General features: G+C 38.8%; 2 protein-coding genes across 2 annotated transcripts in view; both read left to right on the top strand.

Moving 5' to 3' along the window:
- Positions 1-10,418, top strand: part of ZBTB1 (zinc finger and BTB domain containing 1) — a 29,663-nt gene extending 19,245 nt beyond the window's left edge. Inside the window, exon 3 of the mRNA XM_084866616.1 lies at positions 6,374-10,418. Coding sequence (XP_084722742.1) covers positions 6,374-6,410 — 37 coding nt within the window. The 3' untranslated portion in view covers positions 6,411-10,418. The remainder of the gene's footprint in view (positions 1-6,373) is intronic.
- Positions 10,419-13,405: 2,987 nt separating this feature from the next.
- Positions 13,406-16,850, top strand: HSPA2 (heat shock protein family A (Hsp70) member 2). The gene has a single exon (XM_084866608.1). It carries the CDS (start codon positions 13,595-13,597, stop codon positions 15,497-15,499), a length of 1,905 nt encoding a protein of 634 aa, XP_084722734.1. The 5' UTR covers positions 13,406-13,594; the 3' UTR covers positions 15,500-16,850.
- The last annotated feature ends 2,658 nt before the right edge of the window (positions 16,851-19,508 follow it).

Here is a 19,508-nt window from a genome sequence, read left to right as displayed (position 1 = left end):
TTTTGGAACTTTGAGATTTGAGAAAGCTGCCATGTGTATTGATAAAATAAATAAAATTTAAAAATCAATTACAAATCTGGTTGTTCTATAAAAGTAGAGTGTGCAAAAAAACTGTCTTGTGTTTTATACTATTAAGATTTGGAGAAAATGTGCTTTGGCAAATTGCAGTTTATCACCATGCTTTCCTATTATTTTTTTCTGTAAAGGACTACAAACTTTGAGGACTATAAAATAATCACAGAGCATATAAATGGAAATAGTTTATCATTTTTTAGTTAAAGTAGTATTACTGTTAGGTATTGCTGACACAGGGTCTACATGAATTACATGTGAATTAAAACACTGGCTAACTGACCTGCCAATAAACACAACTATTGAATAGAATGCCTTTTAATGTGAATTACTTGCATTATAAATACCATTATCATAATGAATGGGATTTGAAATAACACCAATATTTAAAAGTATAATTTTGTGAGTATAAATAGTATTGCTCCTTTTTTACATCAGGTTTTTAAGATATGCAAGTCATATTTTTGTATACAACTTGCATTAAAGAACAAATTGCCAGGAGAATTGAGAGATCTATTGACTAACACAGACTTAGTTGACAGAGAAGTACTAGAGTACAGTGTGAGTCAGAGATTTATGGGGAGACTTTTTTTTTTAAGCTACATAGAAAAAGTGATTCATCTTAGTCTTGGATATAGTAGTTTAGCAAGTAATTAAATCTGAAATGCAACTTAAAATGAAATATGCCATATACATTATTGATAGGAACCTGATAAAAGTTCTGTAACAAACCCAGAGACAATCAGAGAATAGTGTAGAGAGGTAAGGGAAACTTAAATTTCTAAACTGTATAGTATAGGAAACATAATTTTCTCTGGGACCACTGTTATCCATGACCCTCATCAAAATCTATTGCAATGGCTTTTCCATCAAAAAAAGAACAGAGTTCTTTCTAAATACTACTACTACTACTAATCCATTTCCTAATGGATTGTCTACTCTATTAGGAAAGGTGATATAACTTAAGTGTTTTGACATGTACTAATAGCCAACAGTTAGCAACCAAATGTATAAATACTGAAGATCTGGTGCACGAATTTGTGCACACTGAAAGGAAATTAATTAGAAGAAATATTTTAGATCCTGGGGAGGGACCGTAGGTGGTTGGCTCCAGGGTGTGACCAGCCCATATTGCCCAGTCCTGATTAGGGGTGTCTCCCCCAGACCCCATTGGGGCTGGCCAGCCAGGAAGGGACTATGGGAGGGTTCTAGGGCATATCCAGCCCTTCTTGCCCAGTCCCAATTGGCTGGACCCCAGCAGCAAGCTAACCAATCGGGTGTAGTGTCTGCCCCCTGGTGGTCTGTGCATGTCATAGCGACTGGTCAAGCAGTCGATTGACCGATGGGTTAGACACTTAGCACATTAGGCCTTTATATAGATAGATTAAACCATCTCTAATTTCACATGACTGAGATATTTATAGTTCCACAAAGCCACACCTCAAAGAGTTTTCTCTATCTCATGTTATACAGAACACACACCTTTGGTTCTGGAACTAGCTACAGGGGAGTGCGGACTTTAAGTATAACGTACAGTTTTCCTTGTTAAGGTAGAGTTTAATTTAAAGGCTACTTACTTGCCTTTTAAAATTAGGAATGAAAAGTATCCACCACCTCTGACCAGCCCAGTTTCCTCTCATTTTTTACTTCTCCTAGGGTGGAATTACAGCTTTGGAGCTTACTATTGCTTCTTGCGCTTATTGCTGTGAAGACAATGAATCAAGGTTATGGAAGCTGTGTGCTCCTCTTGCCTTTATAATTTGAGTGATCGGGCTCCATATCTAAAAATGAGAGGAAAATCTGGATAAATATATGCACAATCTTGTTTTTCTTTCTGTCTCATAAACGCAGTCTTGCTTAAAAGGACTTTTGTTCTCTGCCATGGAATTCTAGAGTAATGGAAGCAGTGCCTAAAAGGCTTGCCATCAATTATAGTGCCACTCAGATGTTTATAATTTTTTAGTAAACAGGACTAAGAAACGCAAGAGATTAATAAAGCACAACCAAGGGGGAGTGGACAAGGACTCTTAATCACCCATTTATTCAGAGAAATGCCTTATCACATAAAGTAAAATAGCACATGTCTAATGTTTAATGTGTGAAGTTTGAATATAGACAAGGATTAGAAGAAAGATTCCAGGGGTTGGTTATAAAAATAAAAGAATTAAAATGAGTTTGCTAGGGCACTCAGAGCACCAATTAAAAGGTAAAATATAGACTGACCTAAAAAAATCCTATTTAAGTAATGTGGTTGAGGATAAAAATATGAACAAGTCATAAAAGTTGAATAAAAAAATAAATATTTGAAATTTTCTGTGATTTGAATAAAGATTGAAGTAATTTGGTAGGTTAAAATAATTTGATTATGCCCTGGCCAGTGTGGCTAGGTTGGGTGTCATTCTGTGCGATGAAAGATTGCTGCTTGATTCCCAATCAGTACACATGGCTGGGTTGTGGGCTCAATCCTTGGTCTAGGGTGTGCAGGAGGCAGCTGATCAATGTTTTGATCCTGCATCGATGTTTCTCTCTCCCTCACCCTCTCTCTAGAAATCAATAAAAAACACTTCTTAAAAATAGTTTGAATAGATTTAAAAAATTCAGAGCTATAGAATGCCCAATAAAACAATTATGAACATGCCAAGGACATGCCTAAATACTTGAGATAATATACCAACTTTTATATTCTAAAAGAGTGGTAAGTGAGGGTTATGGTTGTTGCTAACTTTCTTCCTGGTTAAAACAATAACTTGTTTCCCTAAATCACTTAAGGAACTTCCATATTTAATAGGTCTCTGGAAACTGCCCTCCCAAAAAACAAGTGAAATCATTAAACAAAAACTTGTCATTATTTTTAAAAGCTAAATCAGTACCAATCAAAATTAAAATAACCTGAATGTGTTTGTGCACACATAGCTTAAAATAAAGAAATTTGGTTTCTTTTTCTTAATTTTAAATGGTTTTATGAGTTTAAAAATTTTTGTTTTGTTGCTATTAATCTACTTTGGTCAGTTCCTCATTTTTCCTCACCATCCCCATCTCCTGTGTATCATCAAATGCTTCTCAGTGATAAATGCTACTGTTCTGCAGGCACCCTAGCATTACTCGGATCCTAGAGTAGTGAAAAGTTCTGTGGGAACATATCCTTGTGGTATGCTCTCCTTAATACTTAGGGTATAGTAAACGGGGTGACCGGTGAATGCCAGGGAACTAAAGCAAGTAGAGTTATATTTGGTGTTAAGAAATTGAAGTGGCAGGCCAGATTTGGAAACCCATAATCCATCCATCCTAGGGCTCTCACTAGTAATCCTTGCATCCATTTAGTTAGCACTCTTCCTACTCTGCTAAATGCTTTACATGTGTATTTCTGGTCTTTACAGCCTTATGAGGTAAGTATCATTCTAATTTTTCAGATGGGGACAGGTTCAGAGGGACTTTTTTCCTGAGACCACACAGAAAGTAAATACTAGATATGAGAGCTGGAATTTGAACCTAGACCTATCTGATTTCTACATTCCTGTATTTCATCTCAAAGCTACATACTCCACCTACCAAGAAGCACAAAGAAGGGCCTTTTCAGCCTAGGAACACATGTGATAAAGCTCCCATGAGACTCTGTGCTTCTTGTCCATCACCTGTCATCTGAGGTGCCTGGTACATAGCTGGTAATAGTGGTACCTAATGAACATGGTGAATGATGTAAAAATAATCAGTTGAAAACAAAACTTTTTATTTGAATGGGTTATTCAGGATGATGTTTTAGAAATAAAGACTAAATACTGATATGCTTCCATTTCCTTCATTTAAATTTAAAACACTTAGTGGTATTGTCAGCCACTTTTGGGACCCATGATAGGCACTCAATTAAAAATTAATTTGAATTCAACTTACATATTTCTATATTTGTGAACTATCTTTTCTTTTCCTTATTTTTGACTTTTATGTTTTAATTTTCCCCACCAATGCTCATTTCCTTTTAATGGTTATGAAACTGAAGAATAACTCAAATCATTTGAAAATATTCCCAAGAAAAATCAGGATCCCAAAATAAACAGTTTCCTCTTTTTGCCTTAACAGAAGATGTGGTTAAGAAATTTTTCATTTCTTTAAAAAACAAACAAAACAAAATCCCTGATTACCATAATGTGATTGGTTTGATTTAAAGTTTATAGAGCAATCAAAATTTGACTAAAAACAAAAGTTGTTCTTTTTGCCCCGCTGGTATGGCTCAGTGGTTGAGTGGTTACCAAGAGGTCCACAATCAAGATTCCTGATTGTCACATGCTGAGTTGTGGGCTTGATCCCCAGTAGGGGGCGTGTAGGAGGCAGCCCATGGATGTTGATTGTACTCTCATCCATGTTTCTCCCGCTCTCTAAAAAAAAGAAAAATAATAAAAATTTAAAATTTTTTCTAGTCATTTGTAATTCAATTTACAAAAAAACAAAAACATAAAAAACCCTATTGCTTTCTAGGGTAAACTTTAACAAGTCTTACTTGTAAAAGAAATGAAAGATAATCTCAGGGAACAACAGCTGTATATCCACCCCACCATAGAAGCAAAGTTTAAACAAATGAACAGTTATTTAATGGTTTAAGTGAGAGTTTCCTCCCAATTGAAACAGGTTTTAATGTCCTGCATCTTATTGCCAGATTTTTACAGCCTATACAGTAGGTTTTACTTCTGTGTTAAAATCTATTTCAAGGATCTATCTGCCAAATTTTATTTTTCACGTTAGAAGAATGGGTAATGCCTATATAGTCATTTAGGTTACCCCTTTTCATGGTCTATCAAACTCAAGGACATATTTACTGGGTAACATTGGGAGAGTCTTACTAAAGCCAGGTGAAATTTAGCTACCTAAAAAAACTATATGCTAGCAAGAGGCACAAATGCAAGGATTTAGAACTTGTATTGGTAAATATTAACTGACTATAGCAGCTTGTAAATTCATGCTAATTTTAAACCAATTTAATACCACCTACATATTTATATGTACATGCTTATTTGATTTTAGCGTTAAGAAGTTTAAATCCTATATAAGTTGTTCCCCTATTCAGGAAAACCAAATCATTGAGATTCATTAGTGACAATTATTCATCCTTTCTATCAAAACCACCACAGATCACTAGGGGGCAGGAAACCATTATGATTTCTCATCTTATTCATTTACTAACAGAAAAAGATGAGTGTGAAGATTATAGCTCAGTGCTTGGCTCTGGATTGAATGTATCAATGTACTAATTGCCATTATAATAAGTCAAATCACAGGAAATTAGAATCAAAGGATGACCCCCTCCTCACTCCCCCCAAAAAAGGCATGCTTTCATTTCAGAGTCAGGAATATTAATTTTATGTGAGAAAATTTCTATATCCTCACCTATTTGAGAAAGGAATAGTTAGGTAGACAGCCTTAAAGCCCCCAGTTAAAGTTTAAAAAGTCACTGTGTTGTTTTTATTCTACTTAAAGCAATTGCTTATACCAATGGGAATTAGCAGAATTCATTTTTAGATGAAATAATTTTAAGCATACAGATTATGAAAGTCATCTCTTCTTTCAAATGCTTATATGTTCCCTGATGTGTTGGGGTTGGGGATGGGGTGGAAGTATTTTAAGAAATAATCTCTTTGTTGAAAAAATTAAGGCAAAGTGTTGCTGCAAAAAATATAATTTTACCCACAATCACTGGGGCAGGCTAGGGAAGCTATGAATTTAGGAATTTGAAGGAAAACTGTGTGCTCCAACGTGTGTGTGTGTGTGTGTGTGTGTGTGTGTGTGTGTACTACATTTACAGAGTGTATTCAGTACTTAATATTTAGAGAAAACAATGTTAACTTGATGTTTCACTTTTAAATTTGTTAGGTCTATGTTTCAACCAGATTTGCCATTAATAAGTTAAAGTACATTGTAAAATTATTTGAAGGAAAACACTTAACTGTTTCCTTCCTCCCTACTTTCATCTACCTGGCTGACATTCTATCTTTATGTTACATATTTATGTGCTCTACCCATTCTAACTTAGATAATGCAAGGGAAGGGGGGAGGGGAGGGAGTGTCCCTATAGTTGGAGAATTATTCTAGTGATGAGAACACCTTATATTTGAAGGGTATAATGAGTTACATTGGGGAGAAATTAAATAAATTCAAGTTCTAGGAACTATGCTTTTGTTTCCATTCTTTGTTCTATTAATAGTGTGCTGGTCTGATGCCAAAAGCCATGAAATTCTGACCTAAGACATGTATCTTGCAGAGCAGTCAACTTGTAATATTATTTTCTTGAGTTTTGTCTTTTTCTGTGTGGCAGTGGTGAAATAGGGCCTTCTAAACCTCTGGAGAAGTGAGATCTGAATTTGGAGAGGACCTGGGGAAGAATCAATCTTCAACAGATAATCTTTAAATCCAGACCCAGGAATATCAGATCTGAAGTGACACCATCTTTTCTGTCTTCCTGACAAACCTCGTCAGCCCCAAATGTTCCAGTTGCAAGCATCCAAGAAAACTCAGAAAAGACCACTTTGAAATCATTTTGTTGTGACAAAATTGAATCACGGCGACTCTCCTAGTATCTGTGGAAAATCTGCTAAAGAAAATAGAATATTCATAAGACTTCAATGGGTAAAGTTACACCAAAATGAAACTATTTGCTTATTATCTTCAAGGGTCCCTTCTAAAAGGCTTGCTAGGCTACTGTAAATATCTATAATAATAAAAGCATAATATGTTAATTAGACCAGACAGCAGGATGACTTTCAAGATGAAGCCAGGGCTGTGAGGGCTGAGGCAGCCGCCATGGCTGCAAGGGCCAAGCCCCTTGCACAAATTTCGTGCATTGGGCCTCTAGTAATCACATAACTGTGCAAACATACAATTCTAAACTTTATCTGAATCAGAGTTCACATATTATGAAATGCTTTTAGACAATTAAAAAATTATACATAAAAATCTGTAGAGTATAAATAAAAGTGGGTACAGAGAAAAAAAGCAAGAACAATACTTTAACCAGAAAAGATAATATAGTTATTACTCACTGTAATGTAACACTTACCCTTTTTTTTACTGTATATATGTTACAAGCTTGATTATTAATATTAATGAAGCTCCCTTTTAAGTCTGTTAACTTGAGGGGGGAAAAACAGAAGTGGTATTATTTCTTCAACAGTGGTAGATTTTCACAATTCACAACCAAAAGAGTGTATCTTAAGACATTATTTTCTTTTGAATTTAGCAATATAACTTAATAGGACAGAATGAGTTTCTGTTAACACTTGTTTTCAGTATTAATGTTTCTCATTTTTCAAATTTCAAGATAAAATTCAACTAAGTGTTGAATAAAACAATGGTTAATATATTTTAAAAGTCCTTTCATGGGGAAATGAAATGTTTGGTGAAATTTTAACTTGGCTACAAATATTTTTCAAAAAATACATTTCTAGCCATATTATTTCCTTATTGTGAGTATACTTGTAGTTTTACTTTTGGTTAACTGTGTACCCAATTCATTATTATTTTATTATACAATATTAAGATGTCATATATTTTCAGAAATGTTTATTATGTTTTTATACCTATTCAAGTATTTTAATAAGGAGTTGCACAAAGAGATCTAACTTAGAGTATTCATGGAAGTATATGCAGTTAAGTAATTCAAACTCTAGCTATAAAATAGAATAACTTGAATATTAATTCTAATAATTAGATTTAAAAATCAGAAAAAGTTAATTACAATGTGTGGGTCCAGGGGCAAGAAAGTAGAGGAGAAATCCACTAAAGATTTCAAAATCAAAATTCAATGGCTTTAAAATAAAACAAGTAAGTTTAGAAAACTGTTAGTTTCTGAAAAAACAAAACTAGAGTTAATCTCTTTTGGGAGCATGAGGGAAGCCTATAGAAAACAAACTTATAACAAGTAGGAAACAGAAAAGATAAAATATATTATCAGTAATTAAAGGTTCCAGAACAAGATAGTAGAGATTCAATAATTTTAATTGGCTGGTAGAATTAGATTCACAAAAGAAATATGCTATAATTTTTATTACTAGAATATGAATATAATGATAAGAAGTGATTTAAATGCATTCTATAATTTGATTATTTTATGTATTTTAGTACAAAATGGAGTTTATTTGGTTACATAGAGAGTTTTTGTTACATTTCTAATCCATTGCTTTTACCTAATAAAATTTCCTCCTCTATGTTCAGAAGTTAAACTGTCTGTATATTACTTTTATTTAAACTGTACTTTTCAATCTGACTTTTAAAAAATTATGTCTGAAAAGTTACCAATTCCTTCCATTCTCTAATACCAAAATAATAAAGTATCTGATATAGCTAATTATAGTGGTCCTGAGAAGCTTCAGAAGTACACAAAGAGAATTACTAAAATGATTACTGCCAAATCCTGTTTTCTTTTAATACACAATGACTGCAAAAGTACTAATTCATAGCAAACACAGATAGCAACACATTAATTAGGTTTCTTTAAAATACAAAAAGAAACATTTATAAGAATCTACTGCCCTAACCGGTTTGGCTCTGTAGACAGAGCGTCAGCCTGAGGACTAAAAGGTCCCAAGTTTGATTCTGGTCTACATGTACCTTGGTTTCAGGCTCATCCCCAGTAGGGGGTGTGCAAGAGGCAGCTGATCAATGTTTCTCACTCTATCCCTATTCCTTCCTCTCTGTAAAAAAATCAGTAAAATATATTTAAAAAAAAAAAAAAAGGAATCCACTGACATAGTATTTCAAAGGGTTGGTTAATTCCTTTTTCAGAATAACAAACATAATTTACTTGTAGAAATAACTTCCTAACCAGTAGAATTCATTTTGTTTCTTTTCAGTTAAAGAACTTCCTAATTTTGTTTCCAGTGATCAGCAATGAGTACTCTCTTCATTTCAGATCAGTTCTGAAAGACAACTGTCATAGTTTCAGTTAATTTTAATTTTACTTAATTTAATAAGTGTCACCAATAACGGCATATTGAGTCTGACTGATTATTTCAGACTATTCCACAAGAGTCTATCCTCCAAGTTAGCACTCTACAAAATTGAAGTAGGTATCCACAGTATTTATAATAAGCTGTGGTCACAGATTTCTCTCCTGGAAAAGCCTTTCTTCTAGGTTTGATTCTGATAGCCTGCAGTGCCAGGCACAGTTTAATTGTAATTAATATCTATGGTTTAATTGTAACTTTTAAAGACAGTTTTCCAAGACTTAAAGAAGCAAATAGTGAAATTTTTCCTATATGACAGGTGATTGGATAAATATATTGGGACAAGATACTTCCAAGAATTAAAAAATGGCAGTATTTACAGAGGTCTAAATATAATAATTAGTTTGACACCAGTTTGAGCATAGATCCTCACCTTCTCTTCAGGCCAACATTACCTCCTCAAAACAATCCACAAACTTTATGAAGGTTGAATCTGGGTAGGGACTGAGAGACGCCAGAAAAATCCATAAAATTTTTCCCCTAGTAATTTGGGGAAAAATTTATTCTTAGTCTCCCTAGGGCAGGCCTGACTATCCATGTACAAAGTTTTAGACCTTATTTTATTCATCTTTGTATCTCTAGTACAAGTATTTTCAGATGTGACTGTTTCATCTTTTGATATTTGCAGTTTGAGTACAGAAATATAAGAGGTAGGCAGATAATCTTCCTCTTATGCAAGAAAAAATATTCAGTTTTTTTTTTTTATCACTTTTAATAAACTAGTGAATCACTACTGTGTTCCAGGTACTTTTCTGGCTGTTAGGGATTAATTAAAGAGGGTTTGATATATACTAAAACTCGGTTTTTCCACACTGTATTGAACCTCAGCCTTTGGATTTTAAAAATACTTTGAAACACATAGTATTTATAATCTGCCAAACAGATTTCATTTGTTGAAAATCAGTAGTAATTTCTATGTAAGTAGTAGGATTAGTAAACTTTGTCTTGAGTGAATGTTAATAGTCAAAATTCAAAAATGAATTGTAAAAACATAAGGGTATTTAGAAAAATTATTGATAATCCTACCATCTAGATAGAACCAATTTTGATGCATTTTTCATATACATAAGATTATCCTACATGTGGGATAAGAAGTTACATAAGTCTTGTATCTTATTTTCCACTTAATTATGTCAAAAACATTTTTCTGTGTCATTAAAATTCTTGTAAACAATTTTTATGGCTACATAATAATTCATCACATAGATATACTATAATTGATGTAATAATTTTCTTATTGTCAGATATTTAAGCCATGTCCTTTTTAATGTTGTTATCATAAATAATACTACCTGAATGTTCTATTATTTCTGGATAAATCCCACATGGTAATGCTAAATAAAGGATATGATTGCATTTAAAGTAAAGAAAAAATATTATCATTTTGCCTTCCAGAAAGATTGTACTAATTTAAATTCCCACTGGTAGAGTTTACCTGTTTTGCTGCACTGCTGCTGGCTATGAATATTATTTGACCATAAATTTGCTAAGTTGATAATTTTATTAGACTATATTTTTAATGAATTTTGAGCCATAATCATCAAAAAGAACAAGATTTTTAAAAATCAATACCAATATAGAACAATGTAAAAATTCCAAGAATGCTCAGTGTATGATACTGTTCTAGGACTAAAAAAGTTTATTTCATGATCAAAAAGTTTATCTTATGATCAAAATGCAAATACTGTGTCTTTCTGGGAAAAGCTCAGGATGCCATCTAAAGTGTGAAACATCAGTTTACTAGGTAGAAAGTTAGAGCAGAAAAAAGATATTTGCTAATGAAAATACAGATAAATTGCTACTGTGGTTTTACAAAGCCATGTTATAGAAGATGAATGTGGCAGTTAGACTGCATGAGTTGTTTGTAATAACTGTACATAGAGAGAGTACATAGTTACTAAAACCTCTCCCTTCTGAAGTTTTAATTTTAGTGTTTGTGTATATGAATTGGTATGTTTGCTTTTTGCAATCTTGCCTAGCCTGAGGTAAATGTGTGAGAGATCTGAAGAATTTGTTTTTCTTACAGTTGTGCTTTCTGTTGTAGCTGAGACCCTGTTTCTAAATCACATCATATTAGCTCTACAAAGATTTGGATTGTTCTCCAGCCCTCTAATTTCCCCCTTTTAAATATCTACATAAAAGACAATGTTTTGCAAGAGGGAAAAAAAATCAAGAGATAGGTACTCACAATTTAAGGCAGCTCCAATAGAAAACATTTGGTTTTATCTTTGTCTTCTTAATATTTTCTTTAAAAGATTTCCTAGTTCATATTTTTTCTTTATTTTATTTTATTTTTTCATGGAAAAGGAGATGGGAATTGTGGTTAAAACCAGTACTATTTAATGAGATGAACAAATTAGTAAGAAATATGTTTTTAAATATTGGAGATTACATATCCAAGAAAGGCCAATGTTCATTGATGAGGCTTTATAGGGTTCTAACAACATGACTTCTAGGCCCCAGATTATGTGTTTCTCAGACAAACAGCACTGTCTCACACAACTTCGATATGGCCTATCCATTACTACCCTCTTTCAAAGGATGTTCTCCACCTCCCATAGCCTCAGGGGGGTGGAAGTCATGGCAGATCAAGTTCTTAAACCTATCCTGTCCACCTGAAGACGCTGTTTCTTGCTTGTATCCCTGCTCTTGTAGTAACACTAACCTGTGTAAGATTTATAGTTGCCCGAGGATACAATGCTTTCCTCTTAACCCAAGCTCCTACAACCCGCACCGAGAATGCCTTTTCCTCCCCACTTCGCTGGCAAACTTCCGCCCCTGGCTCAGGCATGGCACCTCTTCCAGGAAGCTCTCACCCACAGCTTTCCGTCTGGATGGTGGCCCTCCTTTGTGTTCCCATAGAACTACTCTCGAATGATGTTGATCTCTTTGTTAGACTCCCAACCTCATAAAGACTATCTCCTTTGTCTTTTTAATCTCACATAGTAGGTGTCCCTTAAAGCTTTTTGAGTAAATTGCCTACAGCTTCCTCCCGTAATGTGAGGTGCGAGCCCAGCGATTTTGTTCCTGTTTCTTTCCTTCAGGAGCCCATTTATAGGATCAGCTTCTACCTCATCGCCCGGTGCCAGGCAGTGCTTCCAAAGCCATTCTCATGTTCCTCTTCCAAAATGAACCCTTCTCTTCCCTACCTTCTCTCACGTAGCTTGAGCACGGCTAAAGGGGGTCTCGCTCAGGGGAGCTGTCACAGACAGGACTCGGTCACAAACACGGAGCTGGGGAGGAGAGGGTCGGGCTGGGGCAAACGTGAGGCTTTGGCTGTAGATGTATCCCACGAATAACTCAAAGTGGCTGATGCAGCCCTTGAAACCCAAAATAAAGCAGTGGAGAGAACAGAGAGACGGAATCAGGAAGCTTGAAGGGGCAGGGCCAGCAGGAAAAATGGAAAGCGAGTAGAGAAAGTTTAGACGCCGGGAAGACGAGTTGCAGCCACTCCCCAGTTCCGACTCCGCGCGGGGCGGGGAGAGGGAGGTGGGAGGTGGGAGGCGGGAGGCAGGGGGCGGGGGGCGGGGAGTTGGGGGAAGGCCTTTTCAGGGTCCCTCTCGGGCCCCCGCCCGGGCTCCTGTGGTCCTCGCCCGCCAGGCAGCTTGCACCGAGCGCTCACACCTGCGGAGCCGCTGCGGAGCACGCCCAAACTCTGGGAGGCTGGCAGCCCGACCCCACAACACCAGGGTCATTTCCTTTTTGCCTCCGGCTTAGGGGGGAGTCGCCTTCACTCCGAGGCCCCCGTCAACATTAAAAAAAAAGCAGGTTCTAGCCCTATTTCCTCGGTGCAGCCAGCTCAATGAATTGCCCTATTATCCCCGAGAACTAGGGTAGCCGGTTCACTGGGCACTGAAACTGCACAGAAGGCCTAGAAACTGGGCGAACAGCCCGGGCAACTCCCCTCTCCGGGTCCCCTTCCGCGCCTCGCTCCCCTCTCCCACCACCACGCCCCGGCCGTTCTTTCCCCGCCCCCCGTGGAAGCCCGCGCTGCCCATTGGTCGCGTGCTCTGCCAATCCAAAGGATGTTGACGAATCCAGACCTGAGGGAAGGCAGAGTTCTAGAAAAAAGCGCGCACACCTGGGGGCGCGAGGGGGCAGGGGCGAGGGGCGTGTGCGAGCCCAACGCCCCCCAGCTGCGCGGGCTGCGCGAGAGCAGCCGCGGACCCGGCCGCTGGGAGACGGGGGCGGGGCTTCATTTGCATAACGGCCGCCCCTCGGTGCCCCGCGCGGGCCGCGGCCACGCCCCCCACTCCCTGGAAAGCTGTTGGGCCGCCGGCGGGTCACTCGGGCCGAGGCAAGCCCCGGCGGGCGGTCCTGGGCGCCGATTGGCTGCGGGCTTTCCCACAGGGCGGCAGGGCGGCGGCTATAAGAGCCGGGCGCAGAGCGGCGGGGAGCGGGAGGTGCTGCTGCTGCACGGCGGGCTGGTGTCAGGTGCCAGGCGACCGTTAGTGGACGCCGCCGGCGGGTTTTTCTTCTCTCCCCCGCGGTTCTCGCCTTCACGTCGCCCGCCTCTCTCTCTCTTTTCAGTCACGATGTCTGCCCGCGGCCCGGCCATCGGCATCGACCTGGGGACCACCTACTCGTGCGTGGGGGTCTTCCAGCACGGCAAGGTGGAGATCATCGCCAACGACCAGGGCAACCGCACCACGCCCAGCTACGTGGCCTTCACCGACACGGAGCGCCTCATCGGCGACGCCGCCAAGAACCAGGTGGCCATGAACCCCACCAACACCATCTTCGACGCCAAGCGGCTGATCGGGCGTAAGTTCGAGGACGCCACGGTGCAGTCGGACATGAAACACTGGCCGTTCCGGGTGGTGAGCGAGGGGGGCAAGCCCAAGGTGCAGGTGGAGTACAAGGGGGAGATGAAGACCTTCTTCCCGGAGGAGATCTCCTCCATGGTGCTCACCAAGATGAAGGAGATCGCCGAGGCGTACCTGGGCGGCAAGGTGCAGAGCGCCGTCATCACGGTACCCGCCTACTTCAACGACTCGCAGCGCCAGGCCACCAAGGACGCGGGCACCATCACGGGCCTCAACGTGCTCCGCATCATCAACGAGCCCACGGCGGCCGCCATCGCCTACGGCCTGGACAAGAAGGGCTGCGCGGGCGGCGAGAAGAACGTGCTCATCTTCGACCTGGGCGGCGGCACCTTCGACGTGTCCATCCTGACCATCGAGGACGGCATCTTCGAGGTCAAGTCCACGGCCGGCGACACCCACCTGGGCGGCGAGGACTTTGACAACCGCATGGTGAGCCACCTGGCGGAGGAGTTCAAGCGCAAGCACAAGAAGGACATCGGGCCCAACAAGCGCGCCGTGCGGCGGCTGCGCACGGCCTGCGAGCGCGCCAAGCGCACCCTGAGCTCGTCCACGCAGGCCAGCATCGAGATCGACTCGCTCTACGAGGGCGTGGACTTCTACACGTCCATCACCCGCGCCCGCTTCGAGGAGCTCAACGCCGACCTCTTCCGCGGCACCCTGGAGCCGGTGGAGAAGGCGCTGCGCGACGCCAAGCTGGACAAGGGCCAGATCCAGGAGATCGTGCTGGTGGGCGGCTCCACGCGCATCCCCAAGATCCAGAAGCTGCTGCAGGATTTCTTCAACGGCAAGGAGCTGAACAAGAGCATCAACCCCGACGAGGCGGTGGCGTACGGGGCCGCGGTGCAGGCGGCCATCCTCATCGGGGACAAGTCGGAGAACGTGCAGGACCTGCTGCTGCTGGACGTGACCCCGCTGTCGCTGGGCATCGAGACGGCCGGCGGCGTCATGACCCCGCTCATCAAGCGCAACACCACCATCCCCACCAAGCAGACGCAGACCTTCACCACCTACTCGGACAACCAGAGCAGCGTGCTGGTGCAGGTGTACGAGGGCGAACGGGCCATGACCAAGGACAATAACCTGCTGGGCAAGTTCGACCTGACCGGGATCCCCCCGGCGCCCCGCGGGGTCCCCCAGATCGAGGTCACCTTCGACATCGACGCCAACGGCATCCTCAACGTCACCGCCGCCGACAAGAGCACGGGCAAAGAGAACAAAATCACCATCACCAACGACAAGGGCCGTCTGAGCAAGGACGACATTGACCGGATGGTGCAGGAGGCGGAGCGGTACAAATCGGAAGATGAAGCCAATCGCGACCGCGTCGCCGCCAAAAACGCCGTGGAGTCCTACGCCTACAACGTCAAGCAGACGGTGGAAGACGAGAAACTGAGGGGCAAGATCAGCGAGCAGGACAAGAACAAGATCCTCGACAAGTGTCAGGAGGTGATCAACTGGCTCGACCGAAACCAGATGGCAGAGAAAGATGAGTATGAACACAAGCAGAAAGAGCTGGAGAGAGTGTGCAACCCCATCATCAGCAAACTTTACCAAGGCGGCCCTGGCGGCGGGTCCGGAGCCTCCGGGGGACCCACCATTGAAGAAGTGGACTAAGCTTGCACTTCAAGTCAGCGTAAACCTCTTTTCCTTTCTCTAAATTTTTCCCCTTTTGTTTTGGTTTCTTCTAAATGTCCTGTGCCAAGTATGAGATCTATTTTTGGAAGTCTTTAGCCCAGTGTATGCATATGAAAGGAAAGGAGCAGCAACTTAGTTTAATTATAAAAAGTTAGTTCTGAAGTTTGATTATTTGAGGTTTCTCTTTAATGCATTTTGCTGTTTGCTGACTTGAGCATTTTTTGGTTAACTTAGTGTTTGAGATGGGAGACCTGAAGTTTGCACACATGTTCTGTGGAAGCTTGGTAACAATAAAATACATAAGAGCTTGAATTGTTTATTTTTATGTACTACAAGAGGAGAGTCAACATTGCAGTAAAGTCAAGAACAGTCATTATTTTTGCACACAATTGCATACCTACAAATCCAAAGTAAAGCTGAAATTGATCTGAAAATTACTGTCTTGGAGTTTTCAATTTTCTCTTGGTACTGTTTTACCCATGTTTAAGATACTAATATGAGATGAAATATATCTAACTCAATCTTGTCTAATTCTCAAATGAGTTTCCTGCTTTAAATTACCAACAACTTAAGGGGAGAAGATCTGGGTAAACTCCCTCACCCTCCCCTCTTTTAATACAAAAACCAAACTGGGGTCTTGCACTGTACCCAAATTCCTAAGGCATGGCTTAAGTGTTCATGTGAAAATCCACCTGAATATTCCATAAAAATACAAGCTATATTCTGGGGTTAAGTGTAAAATGATTCTTTAAACTAAAAAAAGCTGGGGCAGGAGTTGTCTTCTGGTAATAGTATGAAACAACTTGCTTTTCTGTGTTTTAATTTAGTAACTAGACTCAGCTTAAGGCAAATTCCATAAGGATTTGTTTTGAGCAGGTATAATTTATAGGGGGATAAGAGAGATATGTATTTTTTCCTGATTTAGGAATCATAATGCTTTCTCAATATCTGCCTTAAATCACTAGATTTCTTTAAAGGCAAACTGCAAGATAGTTCTGTATTGTTAATATACAACTTGTCCATTTTCCTATATATCTGATTTGAGGTTGTTACAAATAGGAAAATTACAGCCCTTTGGGATCTACTATCCTAGGCCTTAAAATTCACATCCTTGGGAGAAGAGAGTTCATGTTTATTTTTCATTAAAATTACACTTCTGCTTTGTTCCCATTTATTCTCTTTAAGGGCAACTTAGGAGAAATTCTGTAAAGCTGATTGGAAAATGCATAATTAACTTAATGTTTTCACCACACACAGACATTTTGCTATCTCTTTCCAAGTGATGTAGATTTGCTTCATGTTGTTCATAACAGTGAATTATAGAACTATATTTTTAATATAGTAGTGGACCCTTCTTTTTCATGCAGAGAGATTAATTTTTGAATAATGGAATAAATTAGCCTAAAAACATTGGGCTTTGATAATGACCCTCACACAAGAGCTGGCTCCTATGTACATGGCTTTTCCTTTCTCCCTCTTCTCCTCTTTCTCCTCCTCCAAGCAAGTCTCATTTGGGTGGGGGAAGATAAAAAAGCAATTGTGAAATTGCTTCAAATAAACTTTAAAAAATTACACAGAAAAGTTAAAGATAATTTGGGGTTTTTCAATGCTGGAGTCAAGCTGGTGGAAAGTTTTTAGCAAGGAGGCAGTAAGGGTATTTCATTGACTAGAGATAATATCACATAAATATTTGACAAACTACCTTGCTACTAAGAGAACAGATCATTAATAGCCTTAGACTTTTAGCATTAATTTTTTACCAAGGTAATACCCATGCTATTAAACTTCCAGTAGTTCTTGATTTGTTGAAAGTGTTTATCCCTTGCTCTAACATCAAAATATAATGGAGTCTTCTGTGAGTGCAATTTGATATTACTATGACTCATTTTAGACCTTACTTTAGAAGACATTAGTTTCTAAAATATCAGAAAAACAACTAGTGGTAGTCTCTTTGATCGGGTGGCATGATCTCTGGTAACTGCCTATAGCACTAATTTCAATCTATGTAGATACTTCATTTTTTATTATTTTGAAAAGAAATTTGTAAAGCTCCTAGCCTTCTTGAGGTTTTTTTTTTTTTTTTTTTTTTTTTTTTTTTTTTTAAATTCTGTCTTCTCAAATGTATCTAGATCTCAATATTATTAAGATAAAGCCACCAAAGCACCCATTTAGTGTTTCCAGGGGTCAGTTGAAACTAGTAACCCAATAACTCCTGGGAACTTCTTAGCAAACGTTAGATCAGCCATAGTCAAATGACAATGGAAAAAGCACTTGATCTTAGGATAAGGCTAAATTACAGTTTAAGAATTAATTAAGCATTATTTAAACTTTAAAGTAGTGTGTTATGGTAGAGACTAGTGGTTATGACTAAAGCAAATGCAATACATATAGAATACTAAGGGATAAAAAATACATTTCTCAGCCCTAGCCAGTTTGGCTCAGTGGATAGAGTGATGGCCTGTGGACTGAAGGGTCCCAGGTTCCACTTGGGTCAAGTTGCAGGATCATCCCTAGTGGGGGACATGCAGGAGGCAGCTCTCATCATTGATGTTTCTGCCTCTCTCTCCCTTCCCTTCCCCTCTGAAATCAATAAAAATACATTTTAAAAAACACATTTCTCAGAATAGGCACTTAAATTCTTATCAGAATGCCGAAATAACATATTTGTCCCTATTTTGAGGCAACAAAACTAGACACCTGTTAAGACCTTATAGGTTGTTTACAGTATTTGAGATGAAATTTCAAAACAAGCTCACTCTTAAATTTTTATAGTAGTATTAATTTGATATATATAATGGAAATTCATTAAAATTGTACATTAGGAGATAGTAATATATATTTAAACTTAGCATGTATAATAGGATATTTGATGAATCATCTAATCAAGGGAGACTTAATGAGAATTTCTTTATCCTATATATAATCTTAAATGAGAATACATCCTTGCTATCTAGGTAAAATAAAAATATTTCTTTTATGAAGCTTAAATACTAGGCCCATGATAAGGCCTTTACCTATTTTAAATTGAATGCAGTTTTTAAAAATTGTGTGGTGAGGCATTTTCTTCTAGCTTGAGCACTGCAATTGAAGTTTTAAAGAATCTCAAATCTACACATTAGACAATTGCTAAAGGAATATGTAGATAGGTGAAGGAACAACACGAATATTCACTTGCTTCTGTAAATTTATAAACAGGTATGTGAAAACTGTTTTTGAAAGGCTACCCTTAAGCATTAAAATTAGATACAGAATTTCATTCCTTGAAGAAAAAGTCTGAAAAAAGAGCCCAGTGTATATTTTGACATAGCTCTTGGAATGGGTATATGCATTTCTGAAACTTAATAGGGTGATATTTAATGTAGAAATGTCTTTTAGAACAAATCAAGAAGCCATAGGCTCTTTCCTCCACCACTTTCAAAGTAATTAGGTTGTTTGTGAATTCAAGATTGGGGAAATAAGCAACCAACAATGGAGTTGTTAATTAAAATACTGTCATTGTCATGTCCTTATATGTTCATTTTTAAAGGTAGATTTATAACACTATAAATCTTTCCATTATTAATTACTTTTTTCATAGTATAAACATGCATTTAATTAATTTAATGTCTTGCACCTAAAATCTGAGACCAGCAACTTAGTTCTGTTATAGTCTCTTAGTTATATAACCATGAGAAGTTCTTTTAATTAGGGAAAAAATCCACACATACACACAAAACAAAACCTTTCCCTCACAAGACACTTGGAATTATTAGTATTTAAATAGTACCTTTATCCCTACTTTAAAATATCATGGATTTTTTTTTCCTAAAGAGAAAATTATATTTCCATTTTAGGTTGTGAGTTTCTAATGGCATTTAAAAAAAAAAACCTATTTGCTGAAAAACCTAACCTAAGAAATGAGTGGATCACTTTTTAAATAATGATTTAGCAATAAAAATATTTTCTTCCCTCTTTTGTGAGGGGTTGGTAATGCAGAAGTATAAGGTGG

Source organism: Pipistrellus hanaki (genome assembly GCF_964339955.1).
Source record: "Pipistrellus hanaki genome assembly, chromosome: 1".
NCBI classification, from domain to species: Eukaryota; Metazoa; Chordata; class Mammalia; order Chiroptera; family Vespertilionidae; genus Pipistrellus; species Pipistrellus hanaki.
This window is presented reverse-complemented; position numbering and strand designations above follow the sequence as displayed.